We start from the raw sequence: 23,984 nt of genomic DNA, 5'->3' as shown, positions 1-23,984 counted from the left end.
CCCTCCTGCCAAATTCTGGCTCCTTTTATCTGGAGAGGGGAAGGGGGAGGGGCCCACTGTGGCACCGACCAATGGCTGAGGAGGACCACTAACGGTCGCTGGTTGACTGGTTGCTTGCTTGGGGGAGGGCCCACTGTGGCACCGACCAATGGCTGAGCAGGACCACTAACGGTCGCTGGTTGACAGGTTGCTTGCTTGGGGGAGGGGCCGCTGTGGCACCGACCCATGGCTGGGCACGGCCGCTATAGCTGCAGCCTGCCTCCTCACCCCCACACCCTGAGCAGGAAGGTGTGGCCCCAGAAAGCCGCCAGGTGGAAAGAAGTATAGGGCCGCTCCAACGACACAGTCCTCCAGCTCTCTGCAGAGCTGGGCAGGCAAGCCATGCAGACTGCCGTGTCCACGTGGAAGCGGTTAACGCGCCCACCATTGGGATCGCTCTCCAAGCGGGCGGGCGCTGTGGGCTTAGCCCGCTGCTGGCTTCACCCGTCAGCTCAGGACCGATGAGGCGGCCTGGGAGCTGGTGTCCCCAGAGGGGAGCTCCCACCGGCCCGCTTGTGCAGTGAGTGGGAGGCGGGAGCGGGGCCAGTCTGGTGAGCCGGGCCCAGCACGCTCCGCAGAGGGGCAGCGGAAAAGGGAGGGGGGAGGAGGGAGGGGGAGGAGGGAGGGGGAGGGGGAGGGGGGAGGGACGGGCCTACAGTGCTTCAGGTTCGGGCCCGTCTGGGGAGGCCACTGTGACGCCATGACCCGGCAGACGTCACTGACGTGCTTTAACAGTCAACAGCCGGAGTCTAATTACACCAAGCATTCAAAATCCGCTGCTCTATCCCAACACTCTGTCAGGACACTTTACAAATTAAGAGACAACATGGAAACCAAAGGAAGACAGGCTTCTTATAAAGTTAATTTGTTTATTTGAGGGGCACGAGTCCCTAAAGTGGATTTTCCCAGGGACCCCTTCCGTTAATTGAACTATCTGGACTTTATTGAACCCTCAGATATAGGTTAAGATTTTTTGGCGGGGTGGGGGGGCTTAAAATAACACACATTTATTATCTCACAATTTCCATGGGTCAGGAGTCCAGGCCTGGCTTAGCTTGAGCCTCTGCTTGGGGTCTCACAAGGCTAGTCATGGTGTATAGGTTAAGATTCCTTTTTTTTTAAAATTAATTAATTTATTTATTTATTGGCTGTGTTGGGTCTTTGTTGCCGCGTGCGGGGTTTCTTTAGTTGCGGTGAGCGGGGGCTACTCTTCGTTGTGGTGCACAGGCTCCTCACTGCTGTGGCTTCTCTTGTTGCAGAGCACAGGCTCTAGGCTCGTGGGTTTCAGTAGTTGCGGCACATGGGCTCAATAGTTGTGGCTCATGGGCTCTAGAGCACAGGCTCAATAGTTGTGGCGCACGGGCTTAGTTTCTCTGCGGCTTGTGGGATCTTCCTGGAGCAGGGATCCAACCCGTGTCCCCTGCATTGGCAGGCGGATTCTTAACCACTGCGCCACCTAGGAAGCCCTAGGTTAAGATTCTTAATGCGTGTAAAGAGGTCTTATAAACCCACACAGAAATAAAGATGAACAACCCCACATGAGAGAGAAAATAGGCCATTCACAAAAAGGAAATATAAACTGCCCCAAATTATAAAAAGGTAGACAATCTTGTTCTTAATGAAAACAATTGAAAATAAGTGAGAGGCTATAGTTACCTACAAAATTGTTAAAACAACAACAGATTTAAAACTCAATGCTGTACAGAGTGTGAAAAAATAGTTTATATACTCTGTAGTAAGAGTAATACATACACAAGTACATACATATATACATACAGAAATATAGATATGTGCACGCGCACGCGCACACACACACACACACACATTGCATATCTTTTGACCCAGTAACTAAACTTTCAGGAATGTGACCTAGGAAGGCCAGTAAACTCGAAAAGATACTTGATCTTTTAGAAATCAGGAAACTGCAAATAAAATACCATAAGATCCAGTTTTAATCAGAGAGGCAACAATCCAGAGTTTGCTCATATAAAGCGTGGATGAGGTGGCAGTGACACACACACCTTCATGTGTTTGCTGGCGGGCGCTGCATTGTGCAGCCACTGTGATGGGCGATTTAACAGTAGATCTTAAAATAAAAACTCTGCCTTCTCTATGATCCACCAATTCTATGTCTCTGAATCTTGCCAGAGAAGCATTTGCACATGTGAGCAGGGAAAGTTCTAATCCAGCGTTGTTTGTCTTAGCAAGAAACTAAAAAGAGCCCACATATGCAGCAGTAGGGAATTAACCAAATAAACAGTGATTTGTCCTTATTATGGAATCCTACGCAACAGTTACAGAGAGGGTTCCAGATCTTCATGTGAGAACATGGAAGTGTCTCCAAGATATTCTGCTGAGTGAATGTATATAGCATGTGAGCATCTGTGCACCACTCCCAGCCTTGCAAATAAAAACTATGCAGCACTATATACTTTACTTAGGTACGTGAAAATATATGTAAACACATTTAAAAAGGGAAGGAAGGGGCTTCCTAGGTGGCGCAGTGGTTAAGAATCCGCCTGCCAATGCAGAGGTCACGGGTTCGATCCCAGCTCCAGGAAGATCCCACATGCCACGGAGCAACTAAGCCCGTGTGCCAAAAAAAAAGGGAAGGATAGGCATTAACCAATAGCAGTAGCTATCTCTATGTGAATGACAGTGACTAGACTAAAGCTGGTCATTAATGGGAACTTTAGTCATATTTGTAAAGTTTTTACCAAGTCCATGTGTTCATTTATTACATATGTATTTTAAAAATATTTGAAAGAATGATTGCAAAGCTTTTGCTACACTAATATTTATGGAAGCATTATTTGGAGTAGTGAAAATTTGGAAATAACCTAAATGTCCAACAGCAAGAAATACTTTATGGGATATCTCATGATGGATTACAACACAACCATCAAATGATATTTACAAGTCTCCTAAATAACAGAGGGGAAATATTCATAGTAATTGTCAAGGGGAAAAAGCAGATTAGCAAACAGTGTGTGCATTATTAAATACCTGTTAACTGATGGATCCAAAAACAGAAATGTGAGATCACAAAATGTGAGAGTGCTAGGCAAAAGGGTTTTTAAAACTTCACTAATACCAAAGTCAACAATATTGGTGATTGAAATGATGATTCCCACTAAGGCGATGGAATAACCAAGGGCTAGAGAAATTGAGGTGGAAGAAAGCTTGGCCAGGCAGCCAAGAAGAGGGTAGAAGCGAAGTTTTAATGATGCCACTGAGGACAAATCCATCACAACCTCTCCTTGTTCAGGACCCTTCTGGAGTCCAGGATCAAACTGGAATTGGCCCAGTTGTACCCAGAAAATCTGCTTCTTCACTGGGTGTGATCAGCCTGGAGGTGGTCTGGTCCCCTCCCTCCAGCTGCTTCAGCAGGGACTTGTTTTCAGGCCAAGGACATGTGCCTCCTCCTGCTGGAAGATCTTTTCAGAGTAGAGAATGTGACCCCTGCGCCCCCCCCCCCCCCCCCCGGCTTTGCTGGATAGTAACATGCATTCCAGGTGCAACTCCATGGAGCACAGAGCTGCATGCCATCTTCTGAGGGCAGGGCTAGGTGGTTAACCACCTGCAAGCCCCTTTTCTGTGGCTCATCAAGAAATGGCTCAGAGTCATCAAATCATGAAAAATGTCACATAATATGGTGAGGGCCCCCTTGAAAGTCAAAAATGAATGTTAGAAAACTACGTAGTGGAATTAGTCAGAGAGAAACCTTTCAATGGAATAGATTTTACATTATGGAAAAGGAACAGAAAGAAAGAAGAGAGAACAGAAAAAAGGGGTGGATGGGAAAGAGGAGAGAGAGAGAGAGAGACATGAATCCGGAGGAGAAAAAGACCAGAGAGCTTTCCACATTCACAAATGATGATGTTCTGTATTTCTAACCTCCCGCCCCCAGAAGCACTGGAACTTGAGTGAACTTGTGCCGTCCCACTTGGTGGAGGATGGGAAGAGCAGCAAGATAAGGGGACAGGATAAAGAGTCCAATTTGAAAACACAGGTGGAAAATAATCTGGGTCCTAAGCTCTAGGCAACTGTGGTTAAAACAATTAAAATAAGTGACCAACCAACCAAACAAATCGAAATCTCAACATGAATTTGGGGACAGAGAAGAGGAAGAATAAATGATGGGGGGTGGCAGGCATTTCTGATGCAGGAGGTAAGTTTCAGGTGCTTGGAATGATTTCAGAAACTGAACTTGTGAGTTCATTTCTTTCATCATTCATTCATCCTTTGCTGTTTTTAAATCTCTTTCCCCATCTCCTGCTTTTTTACCTGAATGAAGTAGTTACCCTCTGTGAAGCGGACAAACAGTTCAAAGTCCCTCTTCGGGTTTTATAACAGGTGGTCCCTTGCGTGGAAAGGAAGCTCCCAGAAGGGGCAGATGGGGTGGGAAAGTAGCTGTTTGCAGAACTGCAGATATGCTCGGGTCAGGTGGTCTCCCACTGGTGAAGCCTGCACACCAGCTTCAGAGATCGGAATAACAATTTGCTTTGTCTCTGTGGTCCAGCTTAGAACATATTTAAAAACTTTTCTGGGTGATTTGTCAATGGATTTACTTAAACAGCTTACATCCTGACTCTAAGAATAGGTCTGTGCTTTTGAGCAATACTGACACCCAGTGTTTGAATTTTTAGGACTGAAAGGGAGGAGGAAGAAGAAAGACTAAATGTAACAGCTCTCATTCACTGAAGTTCATTGCACCAACTGAGGTTCAGAAAGGTGAAGCGATGATGGGCTAGTTTGTCCTCTTGCTCTGCACAAGGCTCACTCCACTCAAAAGCTAATGTGTGTGTTGTGGTAAATTTTGGAGGGTGAGGGTCCTTTTTTGTAGAAAAGAGTACTGGTTTTCATATTTGGTCTTAAAAATTAGTATTCAACTAATTGGTTTTAAAAATTAGTATTTTTAAAATACTATTTGGTTTTAAAAATTGGTATTCAACTTATTGAAGGTTACAAAAATTTAAAAGTAAGCTGTTTCTTCCTTAAGTGTTTAAATGCAACTTCCAAATTTTATTATTTTATTTATTAGTAAAGTACATTCTCAACAATCATACAGTCAACTGAGAGCAACGCGCAACATAAGACTTGTGAGTTTCAGTTTTATTCAGAGACCTTACTGAGAGCTGTAGTCCAGTAAACAGCATCTTAGTAGCTCTGAGGAACTGATCTGAAGTGGTAGGGGGGTACCCAGTACATACATGGATTTTTTTGGCTGGGAAATACATGTAGTCAAGCATACATCTTGGTAAAAGATTACTGCTTATTTCAAAGAACAGATATCTCAGGTTAATGGTTTTAATGCTTTTCTACGTTTGGGAAGATGCAAGAATCTGGAGTCATTGGAATTCTTCCTGAGATACGCACCTTAATTATCTGTGGACCCCTTTATCCAAAGCACAGAATTCCTCATCCTGTTTTTGCTATCCTGAATTCCCTCCAGGGTGCACTGTCAATGGGCCACTGCAGTGAGTTGCGACAACCTTTTATATAACTGGATGACTAGTGACATTGTTCCTTTTTTTGTTTTGTTTATATTGTTCACAACATCTACTATTTGGGAAAGTCTGTCAGTAAGCAGTTGAAATACTCGAAAAGAAATGTGAATATAAAAAAGTGGGACAATGCACTCAACATATTTAAGAGGGCTAATTATGTTTGTCATGGGATCCCCTCAAACACTGTCATTTCATTTATAAATTTATTATATTTAGATATCTTTTCAAGCACATCCGATGGAAAAACCTTTCCAAATATCTTATAATAACTTTTAAACATCAAATAAAACAAAAATATGAATAAAATAGTTTGTTACAGAAATCACTCAATATTGATTTCAAACTTAAAATAATTATCTTGTTCTTTTCCACTTAAAATCATGTGTGAACAATTGGTAAGGCAACTTTTATCACAGTGTGCTTAGATTTGTCACTAATGCTTCTATTGACACGGTCACCCTTCACGAGATCTCGTTTGCTGTGAAATAGTGCCCAGGGGTGCTTCCCAACTTATTTTCATGTCATGATGCACATGGTGAATGCTAACATTTACCCAGCCACTGGGGTCCATGGAGAGGCTTCTCCAGATTGGACGTGACTGCCAGCCCCGCCTGACCTTCCGAAGGCTGAGGGTCCTGTGACCGTCCCCTGTAGCCCATCCACAGCCCAGTGACGGGGTGCTGTGCTCTCATTGGTTGGGATCTGTCACTAGTTATGGGCCTGAGTGTGGACCAAAAGCAAAACCTTAAAATGAGAAATATCACAGGTCATGCTCTCACAAAAGGATAGTACAATTTCTGTCAATTGGAAGAAATGAGTAACCAGTCTTCGAAACTAGTAGTCAGATTCAGCTCCAGCATGTCACAAAGCTAATCAACCTGTGCTCAGATGTGCACAGAAAACGTGCTTCTCTCCAGCTCATCTGATTTTCCTTATGAACCCACCCCCACCAGGTAATAGGAAAAACAAACTACTCTCTGCTTAGAATGTCTGGTGAACTTAGTCTGTTTGCAATAATACGAGTATAAACTGTACCAGTTTGAAAAATGCTCAGTCCCTTTAGTAGAAACGCTCAGGCTCTCCAGTTTCCATTATCTTCTTTGACTCTTCTTCAAGACCATGCCTGTATCCTGGTTGGAGAGACCATTATAACTCATCTTCCAAATGGGACACTTTAAACACACACACACACACACACACACACACACACACACACACACACACACACACACACAGAGCTAGTACAAAAAGCCATGCACCTAAAATAGCACAACACTTTCCACATCCCCACCCACTGCCCAGGTAACCATTGTTAGCAGTATCTTTCCAAACATGTTCTCTGCAGATGTGCAAACACAAAGAAACCGGAGACATACAGGTGAATTTACTTTCTAATTAATAAATGAAATCACAATAAGCACCTTATTCTATATTATTTATTTTATAACCACACATGCCAGATCAATTCAGGACATGTTTGAGGTTGAAAGGGGGCACCATCAGTAATTATTTCAGGACGACAGGTGGAGTGAATGGGTGAAGTTGGTATGCCTGGTAATGGAGGAGAGGTGTAGCTCTTGCAGCTTCATGGCAGAGGGGATGATTAGGTCCATTTCGTGTCCACTATTTACATGCCAGTTTGTGCAAGAGAGTGGCTGGATTGGGCTACCTCCTGCACTGGTCCCTCTTGCGGGGGCTGCTGGCCTCATCTGGCCCCTTGCGGTGCTATGCTGCAGCCCCCATTGGAGTCTGGAGACCTGGCCATTTTCTCTAATCTTGATGTCTGGAATCGCCAAGGCCTTTCTGGAGTGATCTGAGATCTCTGTTGGTGGATGGCATTCTTAGCATGGCTGTGTTCCCTTCTTGCAGCACCTAGGACTGTTGGACTCCAGCCATATGCAGGCCTAGGACATCCAGAAGCCCTGCCTTGGGTTTATCTGTCACCCACTTGCCATTACCTTGTGCCATTTTGGATGTGGCATTGAGTTGAAGGCTGGTATTCCCCGAGGACCTGAAACTTCCCCTTCCTCTGTGGTTCCAGCCTCCCTTCTGCAATCTGGGTGTTTCTACAGCTCCTCTCTTCCTAAAAGTTGGTTCTGAGAAAAAAGGTAAACCAAAGCCCCAGAGTTTGTCCTCCTTTCTCTCCTTCCCTTCCTCCTGTAACCCCTTGGTTCTAGAAGGGACAGGCTTGGGGCTTCATGTTTCCTCCATGTGACAACATCCTTCTGCCTAAGAATTACAGCCTAACCAGCTTCGCTGACACTGAAGGATGGGGGGATTTTCTCTATCTGTGTGGAAAATGATCTGGGTCATCTAATTTGGTTTTTGACCTACTAAAAAAATTGAGAAAAGTCTCTCTCCCAATAGGAATCTGCTTTCAAGCTGGCTACCTCACTGCAGATACAAACAAAATCCCAGGTTGATGGTAAGTGTGAAGCAAAGATGTCATGGTTATGGGCGAGATCTGCCTCCCCCCATCCCTCCTCCCCCGGCACTCAGCCCATGCTGTTGAAGGGCAGAAAGCCTTGAGCAGTGACTATACAGGAATGGTAGCACCAGCCCAGGTGTGGCCCCAACCTGACACACTCTTGGGGGGGTTTTATGGGTGACTTACTGCCTCTGGGGTCAGGACAGGAAAGAAGGAAAGAAAAGTGAGAAAGGGGGCTCCCACCACCCACATAACTGCTATTGTTCCAGCTCATCAAAACAAGAGTCTCAAACAGTTGCTGGAAAGTACCTTGAATGATCCCTTCACAGAAACAAGAGCCGAGAGGAAAAACTGTTCAGTAAACTTTGGGCACTAAGCAAGCATTCTCTACTAATTGTCCGGTTTTGTTCCCCCTTTATCTTGCTTTTCCCAGCAGCTGAATTTCAGATCCCATTTCCCCTGGATTCTTCTTTTTCTCCCAGTGTTTGGGAAAACCAAGTCGTGTTCCTGGAGGCTCCAGACAATGCTCCTGGCAACTCAGGGAGGGCACGGCAGGGCAAGGGGCCAGGGAGAGGGCAGGAAAGCACAGGATTTGGGAGAAGGCTGGCCCAGGTTTGAGTCCCAGGTCAGATATATGACCTACAGCCACTTACTTAATATGAGACTGTTTCCCCATCTGTGAAATGGGATGAATATTATCTACTTAATGGACTGTTGTGAGATTAAATGTCCTCCTGGGTGTGGTGGAATCAGCTCTCTGTTGGAGAGACATGTTGCTTGAACAGTCTAAGCCTGCCTCAAACCATGCAGTTGCCCACAGGTGTCCCAGCTTGGTTCTGGGGGACATGGTGATGGTCTCTTTTGCTGATTTTTCCTGCCCACTGCTTGTAGAATTTCAGAAGTAGAGTTTAAATTCAATCTTGGGAAGAACTGTTTTTACGTCTAATGTGTGAGAGTTTAACATGTTCAAGTGCAAAAAGAGCACAGGACCATGAGTTCAAAGGCCAGCTAAAATCCCCAACTAATATTATGACTTTGAGAAAATCACCCAGCTTCCTGGAGGAGAGTTTCTTTGTCTGCAAATGGAGGCTTAGGACCCTGAGGTCCCTTCAGCTATGACATGTTTTGATTTCACATAACATTGAAGAATGCAGCTGGCTGGTGGTTTTCCCTCCCGAATGTTCTCTGGCCAGGTGTCTGAACCCTGACTCCTCGGTCTTGTTCTTTACTGACATCAGACTCCTGGTCCCCAGCCCTCAGCTCCCAGGTCCCATAGTCTCTTCCGTAGCCCGAATCCTCCAACTTCCCTTTTCAGTTCAGGCGTGTAAGGGAGATTATGCTAAGGAGAGCCGGCAGATTCAGCTGAAAGAGGAAACCAGGGGCTCCCCATTATCTCAAGGTCCTTCCTTGCCTCTTCTCTTGTACAGAAAACAATCTTTCACACCTGCCTGATGCTCCAATGACATTTGAGAACTGTCCTAAACAGAGGCTCCTAGGATCTTCCAAGAAACCCATTCATGACACTTTTTTCAAACAGTAGGCAGGTCCTCAATTCATTAAAGATTCATACAGAGACGTCCCCACTAGTATCTCTCTGTCAACGTGCCTCTGTCTTAGAAAAGCCTCCACGTGACACCATCTCCAACAGGCTATCCATTGGCCAGAGATCTCCAGCTCTGGCCTCAAAGTTAAGAGCAAATGAAATCACAGGCCAACCGGGATTCCTTAGGTTGCCTGATTGTAAAATGACAAATACAGATTGTAAAACTGCAATAACTCCACTTCAGTGTTGCCAGGGGCATTATAGAAAAAATGAGGTAATCTAAACCATGCTATTCAAAGTGAGGTCTAAGGGTCAGCTGTATCCATGGCCATTATCTGAGATTATTAGAAATGCAGAATCTCAGACCCTGCCCCAGACTATCGAATCCAAATCTGCATTTTAACAGGATGTGCAGATTTCCAAAGCACAGAAATGTTTGAAAAGCACTGACCTGAACTGCCTTGAGAAATGAGAGGAACTCTGTGTTAAAAGGTCAAGGATTTACACTGGTAGCTCTTTAAGGAAAATAGTATCTCCCGGGAAGATATTGTTACATGTGCGTTTAGATTCATATATGACAGAAACAATATAGGAAGACCTTCTCCTCTTTCTCCTCCCTTTCACTGGTAACATGTAAAGCTGCAAAAATTGAAAAACTTAGTACAGGCAAAGAGAGAAACAGCAGGTTCCCTTGGGTGGAAATGAATAGCTCACAAACTTGGGAAGAGATAAGGGTGAGAGAAAGATGAGAAATTCTGGCTGAGAAGCTTCTAGGATTAGCGAAATTTAATGAAATTTTGCCAAGGTGGGTGATAACGTTGCTCTCACTGCTTTTGGAGTTAGATTTATATTTCTCTTGGATGCACTACAGCAGGAAGATGGGTTATAAAGTGGTAGAAATCTTGAAATCTTTCCATAGTTCCACTTCTTATGCTACCACTGTTTGCCCAGAATAGTGCTGGGAAAATATAAAAATGTGAAGTGTTCAAATATTTTAAAGTTTGAAGATACTTTGGATGTCATAACTCCAATAATCTCACATTACAGATGAACATCCTTGAGTCTAGAGACTCAAAGTACACGCCCAAATTCACAAGGAAAAGCCTGCCTCAGATGCTGGCTTATGCCCTTGACATTCATCACAAACTAAAGTAATGCCACATCAAAACCTAAGGTCTCTAACTCTTCTTCTGAAATCTTGAAAGCAGTAGATATATCTGGCCTTATGCACAGCTTGGGAGGAAACACTAAGCTATCTGGAAATTACCCAACTCCCATGGAAACTCCCAGTTGACACCCCATCTGCAGTTACATGAAGTGGTTTGAAGGGCAGGTGGCTAAGAGTGAAGAGAAGATGCCAGCCCTGAAGATTCCTCCCCCGCAAAGTGGCTGAGAGCCCAGGAGCTCTCTTCCTTCCCCACCGAAGTCCTCTTCTTCCCCAGTGCAGGGCTCTGAGCCCTGCAGGGGCAGCTCCAACAGCACCAAGGCGTGGCAGCCAGAGCTGCCAGCAACACCTTTCTCTGCAGCACCCAGTTCTTGGGCTCTTGGAAGTAAGCTGCTTCCTCCCAATCCCCTTAATAACTGCTCTATAGGGTTTGGAAGAGTAGCACTCAGATGGGCTGTTTCAGTGACCTGAACATCCATCTGACCCAAACATTTTTCTATTTCATGCCAGAGCCCAACTCAGGTGACTCCTACTTTTCCTCCCTAAAATGAGAAGTGGAAACCCAGGAGATGTGGGAGAGGCAGGAGGCTGAGGGAAGCAGAGGCCAGGGAGAGTGGTTGCTAGGATTAGTGTTGGGGTGGGGGCAGACGGGGCAGCAGCAAGGGTCCGGAAGGCGGGCTGCGGAGTATTAAGAGTGATAGTCAGCTGACTGGTGTCAAAGACAAACAAAGCTGGACACTAGTTAAAGTGGGAAGGATGGATTTTGATCAGAAATATACCACTATCATAGAGAAAAGAGTCCCGTGTGAACTGAACTCAACTTTGATTTTACAGAAGTAACTGAGTGTTTTAAAGGGAGAATGAGCGAATACGGAGGGGGGTGAGCAGGGCTCAGTAGAGTCAGGGAAGTGAAAAATCACAAAAAGTGAGAAGTGGGGCTTGGTCCATATGAAACCCATCTGGGCTGGTCAACTGGCACTTACTGAAGTTAGCCTCTCCCCTGGTGCAGAGGCTGGGATCCAGGGGCCCTGTCTTCAGGTGGCGGCTGGAACAGTCCATTCTTTTGGCAGCCTTGAGTTTTCTCAAGTTGGCACTTTAAGGGGGAGCTTAGGGTCACCTAGGGATGCAGCTTCGAGCTGTGAGAAACTAGGTTAGTGTTTGTTCAAGTCTTTATAGGACAAAGTTGAGGTTTAGTTGAGAAGAGGTCTCGGAGGAGCCTGGCTGGAGTCTGGTCCAGGAGAGGCTCTCTGTCACTGGTCTCAGGGGGTCGCCCTCAACAGCGGTTTTTCAAGCTGCGCTCCCTCCGATTCTGAGGGCAGCCCCACTGAACACAGACAGCTGATATTCAGGGTTGCTCTGCGCTGGGGGATGAGTCCTCCTCGTTGGGGGAGCGTTTGCGAGAGTGGTGGCCCGCTTTCTGGCCTGCCCAGATGCTCAGTGTGGGGAGGATGCCAGCCGACTCAGAGGAGCCATGGCAACCGGCCGGCTTTGGCACTGGAGCTTGGTCTGGACCCTGATTCTGCCACTCATAGTGTGTAAGCTTCCATTTCCTCACCTACTAGCTGAGGGAAGGGCCTCTCTCCTCTGGCTGCTGGACTAGACGGACTCGTTCTGTAAAATGGCGGCACATAGTGAACATTCAATAAATGGTCATTCCTTTCCTTCTCTCATACAAGAAAGTTCAGAAAGTGCCTCATTTAATAAACAGGCTAAAGACCAAAATTCTCCTTGTAAGTTCGTTGTTTGTAACTTAGAAGCAAAATGCATTATATTTAGATTCCTGGGACCACTCACAAACTCATTTATGCTAAATATAGATGGTCTGCTACATGCTTACAACAAAACTTGCAGGAGCAAAAAAAATCTTTTTTTTTTTTTTTTTTTTGCCAGCAGTTTCAGTGTGCAAGATGTTTACAAGGGAGGCGTCTATTCTCTGAAGGGAAGACTGCTCCTGAGAGCACACAACCCAAGCACCTGTAACTCTTGTCACCTCACACCTGGAATTTTCTGTAAAAGCTAAGAGAACAAATTTTAGGGCCAGGCAGACTTGAGCTCACGTCCGGACTCCTCTGCTTAGTAACTGTGGTATGGGGCGAGCCACTTAACCTACCTAAGCCTCAGTTCCCTCATCTGAGAAATGGGCTAATAACGGAGGGTTCTTGTGAGGATCAAATGAGAAAACGCTGGGAAAGTGCTTGGCGGAGTGTGTGGTCAGGTACAAGCCCAAGCGCCCCCTCAGGATGTTCATTTCTGTGCTGCAAGACCTTGTGCTCATCCACTGTTCAGGGAAAGTCAGGAAAACTGATCTAAAGTGACAGGGGCAGCAAGGGGACTCACCTCGCCGTTACGACGGCCACACTTGATGGCGGCCGCGCTTCACGACAGCCATACTTTATGGCAGCCGCACTTTACGCCAGCCACTGATCGTGGAGATTGTGGAGTCTCTGCTGGACCAAATTTACAGACTGAAAAGGTGTGGAACTGGAGGCATGGAACTCAAGGTAACTTAATGGTCTTTCAGGCACGCGTGCGGATTCTCTGCAGAAATGCATTCAGGAAGGCACATAAGCTCCAAGGGCTCTTTCGAGCTCGGAAGAATCCCAAGTATCCAAGCTTTGGCCTTGGCTTGACTGGATGGTACCCAAGATATAGATTCGCCAAGGGAATTTTTATTTCTTCTCACTGAAGACTTGTTGGAGGAGGGGTGAGATTCTAGAAAACATTTACCAATTGTTGATGTCCCCTGTGAGGCATCAAGAAAGCAATAGGCTTTGGCCTGCAACCCTGGTGGACATTAGAAATGTGATGACGGTGACAACGTCCCCAGGGCCCTTAGCTATCTCATTCATTCATTCCTTCACTCACCAAACAGTGCTCCCTTTCTGTGGCTGGCACAGCTCTTGGAACTGTGGGCACAGCTGGGAACAAAGCAAAAGACCCTTCCCTGCCTTCATGGAGCTGACATGCTGGTGTGCACCTGTCTTCCAGAAATAATTCCAGAGGATGGGGGGCAGGAAGGAATCAAGCAAAAGGGGGAAAAAAGGCAAATAAAAGAAGTAGAAAAGCAGGAGGGGGTAGGCAAAGAATGAAGAAGCTCATGTCAGGGCCTGGAAGAATCTACCACACTTCTTTAAGGTGCACCTGGTTGTTACCATGGTTATTGGTCTCCTATGGTCATCCTTGAAGTTGAGAACGTGTTTCTTTTATTTTTGTGACATTCATACGTGACGGTCACAAAGCCTCTGTGTGGGTTAGCTAAAACCCATTAGTGAAATCCAGTACTGAGAAAATGACCCAGAAATTCTCAGCATTTGGTTTTCTTCTCAAGACTGGGCAGATCTACAAAAATTCCAAATATCTGACACAGAGGGTGGCAGGGACTTCATTTGATCTTGTGGTGAATTTACCAGAATATGGTCTCAAATCTAGAAAGCAGACCCTGTCTGCATAGAAAATATGGAATCCAGAGGTGGAAGGTGAGGGTCTAGGGTCTTGGAAAATCTGAAACAAGGGCATTGCTAGGACAGGCCTAGGTGGGCGCCACAGTAAGAGGCCCAAGCTGCTATGAAGCCTTGAGTCTGTGGCCACTGGGTACCCAGAGTTTCTGGACAGGCCCTGGCTACATGCGACAATGGTTAACTTGCTCACTTTGCCATTTTCTCAGGGGCCAGCTCTACCCACTTGACTTCCCAGAGGACTCTCCCTGCCACGCACAGAGCACCAAGTGCACTCCCATCCCATCGCTCCCAACAGGTAACTTGACTCCAGGAGTTCTGGTGGATGGAGAGGCCCTCCCCGTTGCAGCATGGGAGAGACAATCCTATGGGAAGGAGCTCAACCCAGGCCCTTCCTGCCCCCTCCCCTGTCTCAGTTGTGTTCTCTCCCTGCTCCCCACCTGCGTGCACTCCGTTTTCTCAGATCCTGCAGCCACCATGCCTGGCCTCAGTGAGCACTTGGATCATCTGAGCCATCCCAGTGCAAATATTGGAAAAGAAAAGAATCTTTTCCCACTGATATCAGTCAAGACAATTAAGAATTTTTTATAAAGATTGTTCAATGGCACAGGAAGGAAAAAGGTAACAAAATTCGCAAGCTTAAAAGTGAGTGAGCATGGGTCCCTCTGACAAGCATCGGGTTTCTCTTCCCAGGCTGTCTTGGGCTCAGGTCACAGGCTCCAGGCTGTTGGAAACCACACTAAGCTCTTTACCTTTTCAAGTAAATTTAGCTGGCACTAACTGGACATCTTTTAGAATCTGCCGGGAAAGTTAGAGGAATGGGGGTGCGGCAGTCTTGAGGCTACACTGGAGTTTTGATCTCCCTCTGCCTTGGCTCTGCCCATTGGATGAGGACAACCTGACCCTACCTGGCCTGTCTTTCCTCCTCCTACCCCACTCAGAATGACTGATGAATAGATAGATAGATAGATGGATGGATGATAGGAGAAATCTTTGTTGTAGAACATTGCTTTTCACTTAAAATTATGAAAATGGTAAGTTTAATATCCACTTAGATCAGGGGTGGGCAAACTTTTTCTGTAAAAAGCCTGATAATAAATATTTTTGGTTTTTACTGTAATTTCGTATAATAAATATTCGTGGGTAATGGTTATGTCAGTTGCCCTTGAAACGGTGAAAACAAACTTTTCAATATTACAGAAAAGCTCTTTGCCCTTTTTTGTAAACAGACATTCTGTTCAGCTTTATGATGATAAGAGACAGAAATAAGTATCAATTTAACTTGAATAGTAGGCTAAAACTTTTGTACATATTCACCAGATGTTACCCTATGGTAATTATAAGATGAAGGTTAAGCTGCCTGATCTATCTTCTTAAACCATCTGTATATCAGGTAAGGCTGAATTAAGAAATAAAATGCCCTTAATTCCCATTTCTCCATTGGTTATGAGTTCCAGTTGTGTCATATTATTCCAATTGGGTCACTTTTGGATCTAATTAAATATTAAGGGATCAGCATATAAATATCCTGTCCTCCTTTTGGAATCTCAGCTCCACCTACAGAAGAGTCAGGGAACTGTAGCGCTTTCGAGAGAGACTTCCTCCCCCTCATTTCATCTAAGTAGTTCTGCCTACTAATCTCTAAACCATCACCCTGTTCATTTCCTTCACAGCAAGTATGCAAATAATGTACAACAAATTGGATAGAGTGTTTTTACTCACTGTCAAAATTTTCACTCACCTTTCCCAATTTTTGTAGATATTCAGGATTTTAGATAGAATTTTATTAGTAGCATACTACATTTTTCATTGTATAATTTTTCTTTCAAATATAATGGAGGCTTTTTTTTAAAGAACTTTTATTGAGATATAATTGACATACAATAAACTGCATATATTTAAAGTGTACAATTTGATATTTTTTTTCTTGTTAGTAATGTATATATGGCAATCCCAATCTCCCAGTTCATCCCACCTCACCTCCCCCCACCCCATAATGGAGGCTTTTATTTGCTATTGAAGATGTATTTAACACAACCTTTTTTTTTTTTTAATTTTTTAATTTTTATTTATTTATTTTTTATTTTTTATTTTTTTGGGGGTACACCAGGTTCAATCATCTGTTTTTATACACATATCCCCGTATTCCCTCCCTTCCTTGACTCCCCCCCCTTCGAGTCCCCCCCACCCTCCCTGCCCCAGTCCTCTAAGGCATCTTCCATCCTCAAGTTGGACTCCCTTTGTTATACAACAACTTCCCACTGACTATTTTACAGTTGGTAGTATATATATGTCTGTGCTACTCTCTCGCTTCTTCTCAGTTTCCCCTTCACCCCCCGCCCCCTCCCATACCTCGTAACACAACCTTTTAGACTTATTTCTATGATTAAATTAAAATATCCCCACTCGCTTTTTCAGTATCATAACTTCTCCATTCTTGAGTCACCCCTTGTTAAAGAGGAGTTGAGTAATTTTTTTGTGGGTAAGAAGATGTCGATAGTGTATTTTCTTAGCTCTTGCAGATGTATTCATATCTTTTTATTGTTTTCTCACATGAGTAACAGTATGGGCTTTCTGTGGAATTATTGAGTCGAACTTGTTATGTTTCAAACCTCTAGAGGTAGTTCCATTGCCTTCTGGTAATTACGGTTATGGAGCAAAAGTCTAAGGCCACACTGATTTTGTATCTTTCTCTCCAGATAACTTAAAAAAAAATCTGATTACTTATTTTGTTAATTCAAGCATTTCTAAAGGAAACATCCATATGTTGGCGTCTAATTTTCCTTGCTAAAGAATGAGTTTTTACATTTTTAGACTTAGGTGTTTTTCATTTCAGGAAACTCTTCTTTTTTCTTCGACTGTTGTTTTTACTCAGTTGCATTGGTACCTTCTTTAGAAATACCAAGTATGCAGAAAAGAGCTCTGTATTCTCTGCCATCTTTCTCATCTCTTTAATCTCTGCTCTCTTTTTCTCTGCGTTCTGGGAGAGTCTCTCTAGTTTGCCCCTCACCTCCTACCTTCTATTTTCTGCTACTTCAGTTCTGTTCTTCAGTACTTCCAACGTGGTTTTAGTTTTGCTATTGTGTTTTTAGTCTTTCTTAGTGTTCTTTCATATTCATCTATGTTGTAAGCCAGACACCTGAATCATGTCTAATGCCTTGCTGTCCTTTGTGACTTCCTGTAGTCCATCAATAGTTACCATTGTTTCAACCTCCAGAATATTTCTTTAAACTGCCAGTTTGTCTCCATCTTTACTGCCATCACCTCAGTTCAAGGCACCATCTTCCCATCCCTGAATTAAGATAGTCTTTTTACTTCCTCTGTTGTTTCTTCTAGTTTGTTCTATATAGTAGCAATTAATAATATATGCATATATTTAACATATGTATATGTGTGTATGTATATGCACAGATACATGTAAATAGACCCATATACACACCCACATGCACATACATACACATATACATTTGCACTCAATTTCCTTTCTAAAAAAAAAATTATTTAATTAATTTATTTTTGGCTGTGTTGGGTCTTCGCTGCTGTGCACAGGCTTCCTCTAGTTACTTTGAGCGGGGGCTACTCTTCTTTGTGGTGAGCCGGCTTCTCAGTGTGGTGGCTTCTCTTGTTGTGGACCATGGGCTCTAGGTGCATGGGCTTCAGTAGTTGTGGCACGCAGGCTCAGTAGTTGTGGCACACGGACTTAGTTGCTTCACAGCACGTGGGATCTTTCCGGACCAGGGATCAAACCCATGTCCCTCACATTGGCAGGCGGATTCTTAACCATTGTGCCACTTCAATTTCCTTTTGTACTGAAAATTTAAAGTGCTTTTCCTGGCTGTAAAGGTCCTAGGTGAGCTGACCACTGCTTATGTTTCCAGATTCATCTCAGACCATTCACTGGGTGCACTGGTCTTTTGTCAGTTCCTCAAGCACGCAGAACTCTTTTTTTCACCTTAAGACCTGCTGCTTTCTCTGCCAGTAATGCTTTTTATTTGCTCTTTTCATAGCTGACTCAGATGAAATACCACCCCTTTACAGAAGCCTTCCCTGATGACTTTAAGTAGGTACCCTTTGGTATTCCTTAAATAAGCACCCTGTTCATTTTCTCAATAGAGACTGTCACATTTTACATCATTTGTTTATTATTGTATTGTCCATGAACCCCACGTAAGTATAAGCTACATCCAAAGTGGTATCATGTCTGTTTCACTCACCTCTGTATTCTCCACAGTGCTTGACTCAAAATGGGTTCTTAATAAATATTTGTTGAAAGCATTAGTTTATCTCATATCACTCAATTTTCATCTTCGCTTATTCTTTCTTTATGGTTTTTTTGCCCTTGCTTAATAGAGGCTATATCTTTTTTATATCCTATAGAGGACGCTAGTTTGTTGAATCTTCTGGATTCTGCTGTAGATTATTTTTAGAGAAACCATTCTTCTGTATCATCAAGATAAAATCCCTTTCCTATTTTTTGTAGCTTTTTAGAATTAGCTTCCTCCATAGGATTTCCCCCCTTATTTGTTCATCCTTAAATGAAGTGACACCTGTATAGAGCTAGTATCTGTAAAGACACAGGGTGAGCTGATTGTCTGTGGTCATGCCCCCTTGTGTGGAATCTCATTCTCAGACCAGTAGCCAGAGGGTAGGTGGACAGTACAAACTCCTGTACTCAATTTCTGGCAAACTTTCACCTATAGAAGCTCTGTTTTATCAGACTGCCAACTTCTCCTACCTTATCTAATTGGTTCTCTGATACTTTGTTCTGAGTCCAAGAAGTACATGGGAAAGTTAGGTTTCTAATATACAGTATATTTCCTACTCTTCTATTACTTAGAGAACTTTACTTGTAGGGACAGTTTTTTGTAAAATGTGGTGAGCTACCCCCAGTTCCTTCTACTTTCTGCACAGGATTTTTGTTTTTTAAAGTTCTTCCTGTCTCTGCATGAGTACAGATTAAAAGGGTAATGGGATAGGAGTAGAATCACAACGAAGAACTAGATATCATAAAGACAAACTCCTGTATGACATACATCAAAGCAAGATCGTTTTTGACTCACCTCCTAGAATCATGGAAACAAAATCAAGAATAAACAAATGGGACCTCATGAAACTTAAAAGCTTTTGCACAGCGAAAGAAACCATAAACAAGACTAGAAGGCAACCCTCAGAATGGGAAAAAATAGTTGCCTGTGAAACAACGGACAAAGGATTAACCTCCAAAATACACAAGCAGCTCATGCAGCTTAATACCAAAAAAGCAAATAACCCAATCCACAAATGGGCGGAAGACCTAAATAGACATTTCTCCAAAGAAGACGTACAGATGGCCAACAAACACAGGAAAAGATGCTCAACATCACTCATCATCAGAGAAATGCAAGTCAAAGCCACAATGAGGTATCACCTCACACCGATCAGAATGGCCATCATCACAAAATCTGGAAACAATAAATGTTGGGGAGGGTGTGGAGAAAAGGGAAGTCTCCTGCACTGTTGGTGGGACTGTAAGTTGGTACAGCCACTATGGAAAACAATTTGGAGGTTCCTTAAAAAACTACAAATAGAACTACCATATGATCCAGTCATCCCACTTCTGGGCATATACCCAAAGAAAACCATAATCCCAAAAGAAACATGTCCCATAATGTTTATTGCAGCACTCTTTACAATAGCCAGGACATGGAAGCAACCGAAATGCCCATCAAGAGATGAATGGATAAAGAAGATGTGGCATATATATACAATGGAATATTACTCAGCTATAAAAAGGAATGAGATGGAGTTATATGTGATGAGGTGGATAGACCTAGAGTCTGTCATACAGAGTGAAGTAAGTCAGAAAGAGAAAGACAAATATTGTATGCTAACTCACATATACGGAATCTAAAAATGGCACTGATGAACTCAGTGACAAGAACAAGGACGCAGATGCAGAGAATGGACTGGAGAACTTGAGGTTTGGGGGTGGCGGGGGGTGAAGGGGAAGCTGAGACGAAGCAAGAGAGTAGCACAGACATATCTATAGTACCAACTGTAAAATAGATAGCCAGTGGGAAGTAGCTGTATAACAAAGGAAGTTCAACTCGAGGATGGAAGATGCCTTAGAGGACTGGGACGGGCGGCGGGGCGGGGGGGGGGGGGGTTGAGGGAGGGAGGGAATATGGGGTATGTGTATAAAAACAGATGATTGAACTTGGTATACCCAAAAAATAATAAATAAATAAAAAATAAAAATTACATACTGAAAAAAAAACAAAAAACAAACTCCTGTGTGATTTTCTGGTCATTTCAGGGTTCAGATCCTGGGTTCTGGAAGGAGAGGGCAGACTGCAGGGATGTACAAAATATCTTCCAACCTCTTTTATGTGGTCTCAGTTTCCTGAAGTGAAACCTGGATGTGCTGGAGGAGAAGACTGTAGGTAGGTGTTCCTTCTACCCGGTTCTATCTGCCAGGCCATTAACGGAATTTGTCTACATTTTCCATTAGATTATGCGTCAAGCCTAGTTTTGGTGATGGTGTAAATTTTTGTTTTTGTTTTACCCTGGGCAGCTGAGAAAAGTTGAATTTTAGGATTGCTGATCAGATCTCATTAAAAAACAAAAATGTATTATTTTTTTATGTGAGACACTGACATGATTTTCCTCAAAGTTGCTTAAAGAATTATTAAATATATACTTTTCCTCAATCAGCTGTAAGGAATTGGCACAAAAGGAAATTAGAGGAGGAGTTTTATATTTTCATCTTTGGTTGAGACTATTTAAAGCGTTTCTTCCTCATAGCTGCAGTAGATTCTCTTATTTTCCTTTGTGCTTTCTGTCCTGATTAAAGGAAGATCAACAGCAAATGCCTATTTCTCTCTCTCTTTTTAAGCTCTATATTGGAATATAATTGCTTTACACTCTTGTACCAGTTTTTGAGTATTCACCAAAGTGAATCAGCTGTATTTATACATATACCCCAATATCCTCTCCCTCCCACGACTCCTTCCCACCCTCCCTGTCCTGGCCCTCTAAAGCATCACCCATCATCATGTTGATCTCCCCTTGTTATACAGCAACTTCCCACTAGCTATTTTACATTTGGTAGTGTATCTATGTCTATGCTACTCTCTCACTTCATCCCAGCTTCCCCTTCGCCCCCCACCCCCCACCCTAGCTCCGTGTCCTCAAGTCCATCCTCTACATCTGCATCTCCACTCTTGCCCTGTCACTGGGTTCATCAGTACCATTTCTTCAGATTCCATATATATGAGTTAGCATACGGTATTTGTTTTTCTCTTTCTGGCTTACTTTGCTCTGTATGACAGTCTCTAGGTCTATCCACCTCATTACATATAGCTCCATTTCATTCCTTTCTATGGCTGAGTAATATTCCATTGTATATATGTGCCACATCTTCTTTATCCATTCATCTGTTGATGGGCATTTCGGTTGCTTCCATGTCCTGGCTATGGTAAATAGTGCTGCAGTGAACATTATGGTACATGTTTCTTTTTGGATTATGGTTTTCTCTGGGTATATGCCCAGGAGTGGGATTACTGGATCATATGGTAGTTCTATTTGTAGTTTTTTAACCTCCAAACTGTTTTCCATAGTGGCTGTACCAGCTTGCATTCTCAACAACAGTGCAGGAAAGTTCCCTTTTCTCCACACCCTCTCCAACATTTATTGTCTCTAGATTTTGTGATGATGGCCATTCTGACTGGTGTGAGGTGATACCTCATTGTGGCCTTGACTTGCATTTCTCTGATGTTTAGTGATGTTGAGCATCTTTTCCTGTGTTTGTTGGCCATCTGCATGTCTTCTTTGGAGAAATGTCTATTTAGGTCTCCTGCCCATTTGTGGATTGGGTTATTTGCTTTTTTGATATTAAGCTGTATAAGCTCTTTGTATATTTTGGAGATTAATCCTTTGTCCATTGCTTCGTTGTATTTTCTCCCATTCTGAGGGTTGTCTTCTTGTCTTGTTTATGGTTTCTTTCGCTGTGCAAAAGCTTTTAAGTTTCATGAGGTCCCATTTGTTTATTCTTGATTTTATTTCCATGATTCTAGGAGGTGGGTCAAAAAGGATCTTGCATTGATGTATGTCATAGAGTGTTCTGCCTATGTTTTCCTCTAGGAGTTTTATAGTGTCTGGCCTTACATGTAGGTCTTTAATCCATTTGGAGTTTATTTTTGTGTATGGTGTTAGGAAGTGTTCTAATTTCATTCTTTTGCATGTTGCTGTCCAATTTTCCCAGACCACTTACTGAAGAGGCTGTCTTTTTTCCGTGGTATTTTCTTGCCTCTTTTGTCAAAGATAAGGTGCCCATATGTGATTGGGTTTACCTCTGGGTTCTCTATTCTGTTCCATTGATCTTCCTTTCTATTTTTGTGTCAGTACCATACTGTCTTGATCATCGTGGCCTTGCAGTATGGTTTGAAGTCAGAAAGCGTAATTCCACCAACTCCGTCTTTCCTTCTCAAGTTTGCTTTGGCTATTCGGGGTCTTTTGCATTTCCATACAAATCGTGAGATTTCTTGTTCTAGTTCTGTGAAAAATGTCGTTGGTAATTTGATAGGGATTGCACTGAATCTGTAAATTGCTTTGGGTACAATAGTCATTTTCACAATGTTGATTCTTCCAATCCAAGAACATGGTATGTCTCTCCATCTGTTTGTATTGTCTTTGATTTCTTTCATCAGTGTCTTATAGTTTTCTGCATACAGGTCTTTTGCCTCCTTAGGCAGGTTTCTTCCTAGGTATTTTATTCTTTTTGTTGCAATGGTAAATGAGAGAGTTTCCTTAATTTCTCTCTGCCCTTTCATTGTTAGTGTATAGGAATGCAAGAGATTTCTGTGCATTAATTTTATATCCTGCTACTTTACTAAATTCATCGATTAGTGCTAGCAGTTTTCTGGTAGAATCTTTAGGGTTTTCTATGTATAATATCATGTCATCTGCAAAGAGTGCCAGTTTTACTTCTTCTTTTCCAATTTGGATTCCTTTTATTTCTTTTTCTTCTCTGATTGCTGTGGCTAAAACTTCCAAAACTCTGTTGAATAATAATGGTGAGAGTGGGCACCCTTGTCTTGTTCCTGTTCTTAGAGGGAACGCTTTCAGTTTTTCACCATTGAGAACGATGTTGGGTTTTGGTTTCTCATCTATGGCTTTTATTATGTTGAGGTAATTTCCTTCTATGCCCATTTTCTGGAGAGCTTTTATCATAAATGGATGTTGAATTTTGTCAGAAGCTTTTTCTGCATCTATTGAGATTATCATATAGTTTTTATCCTTCAATTTGTTAATATGATGTATCACATTGATTGACTTGCATATATTGAAGAATCCTTGCATTCCGGGGATAAACCCCACTTGATCCTGGTGTGTGATCTTTTTAATGTGCTGTTGGGTTCTGTTAGCTAGTATTTTGTTGAAGATTTTTGCATCTATATTCATCGTTGATATTGGCCTGTAATGTTCTTTTTTGGTGACATCTTTGCCTGGTTTTGGTATCAGGGTGATGGTGGCCTCGTAGAATGAGTTTGGGAGTGTTCCTCCTTCTGCTGTATTTTGGAAGAGTTTGAGAGGATAGGTGTTAGCTCTTCTCTAAATGTTTGATAGAATTCACCTGTGAAGCCATCTGGCCCTGGGCTTTTGTTTGTTGGGAGATTTTTCATCACAGTCTCAATTTGTGTACTTGTGATTGGTCTGTTCATATTTTCTATTTCTTCCTGGTTCAGTCTTGGAAGATTGTACTTTTCTAAGAATTTACCCTTTCTTCCAGGTTATCCAATTTATCGGCATATAGTTGCTTGTAGTAGTCTCTCATGATCTTTTGTATTTCTGCGGTGTCCATTGT

The 23,984-nt window shown here is 43.1% G+C and overlaps 1 protein-coding gene across 2 annotated transcripts in view; it reads left to right on the top strand.

Annotated features, from left to right (window-relative positions):
- Window positions 1-23,984, top strand: part of IRF2 (interferon regulatory factor 2) — a 149,514-nt gene that overhangs the window by 113,291 nt on the left and 12,239 nt on the right. The window contains exons 9-11 of one of the 2 annotated variants that reach the window (XM_057697009.1): window positions 14,350-14,438; window positions 18,148-18,200; window positions 20,436-20,562. In XM_057697009.1, the coding sequence (XP_057552992.1) occupies window positions 14,350-14,438; window positions 18,148-18,200; window positions 20,436-20,526 (233 nt within the window). In that variant the 3' untranslated portion in view covers window positions 20,527-20,562. The remainder of the gene's footprint in view (window positions 1-14,349; window positions 14,439-18,147; window positions 18,201-20,435; window positions 20,563-23,984) is intronic. The other variant, XM_057697010.1, reaches the window with a different exon arrangement.

Source organism: Hippopotamus amphibius, chromosome 10 (genome assembly GCF_030028045.1).
Source record: "Hippopotamus amphibius kiboko isolate mHipAmp2 chromosome 10, mHipAmp2.hap2, whole genome shotgun sequence".
NCBI lineage: Eukaryota > Metazoa > Chordata > Mammalia > Artiodactyla > Hippopotamidae > Hippopotamus > Hippopotamus amphibius.
This window is presented reverse-complemented; position numbering and strand designations above follow the sequence as displayed.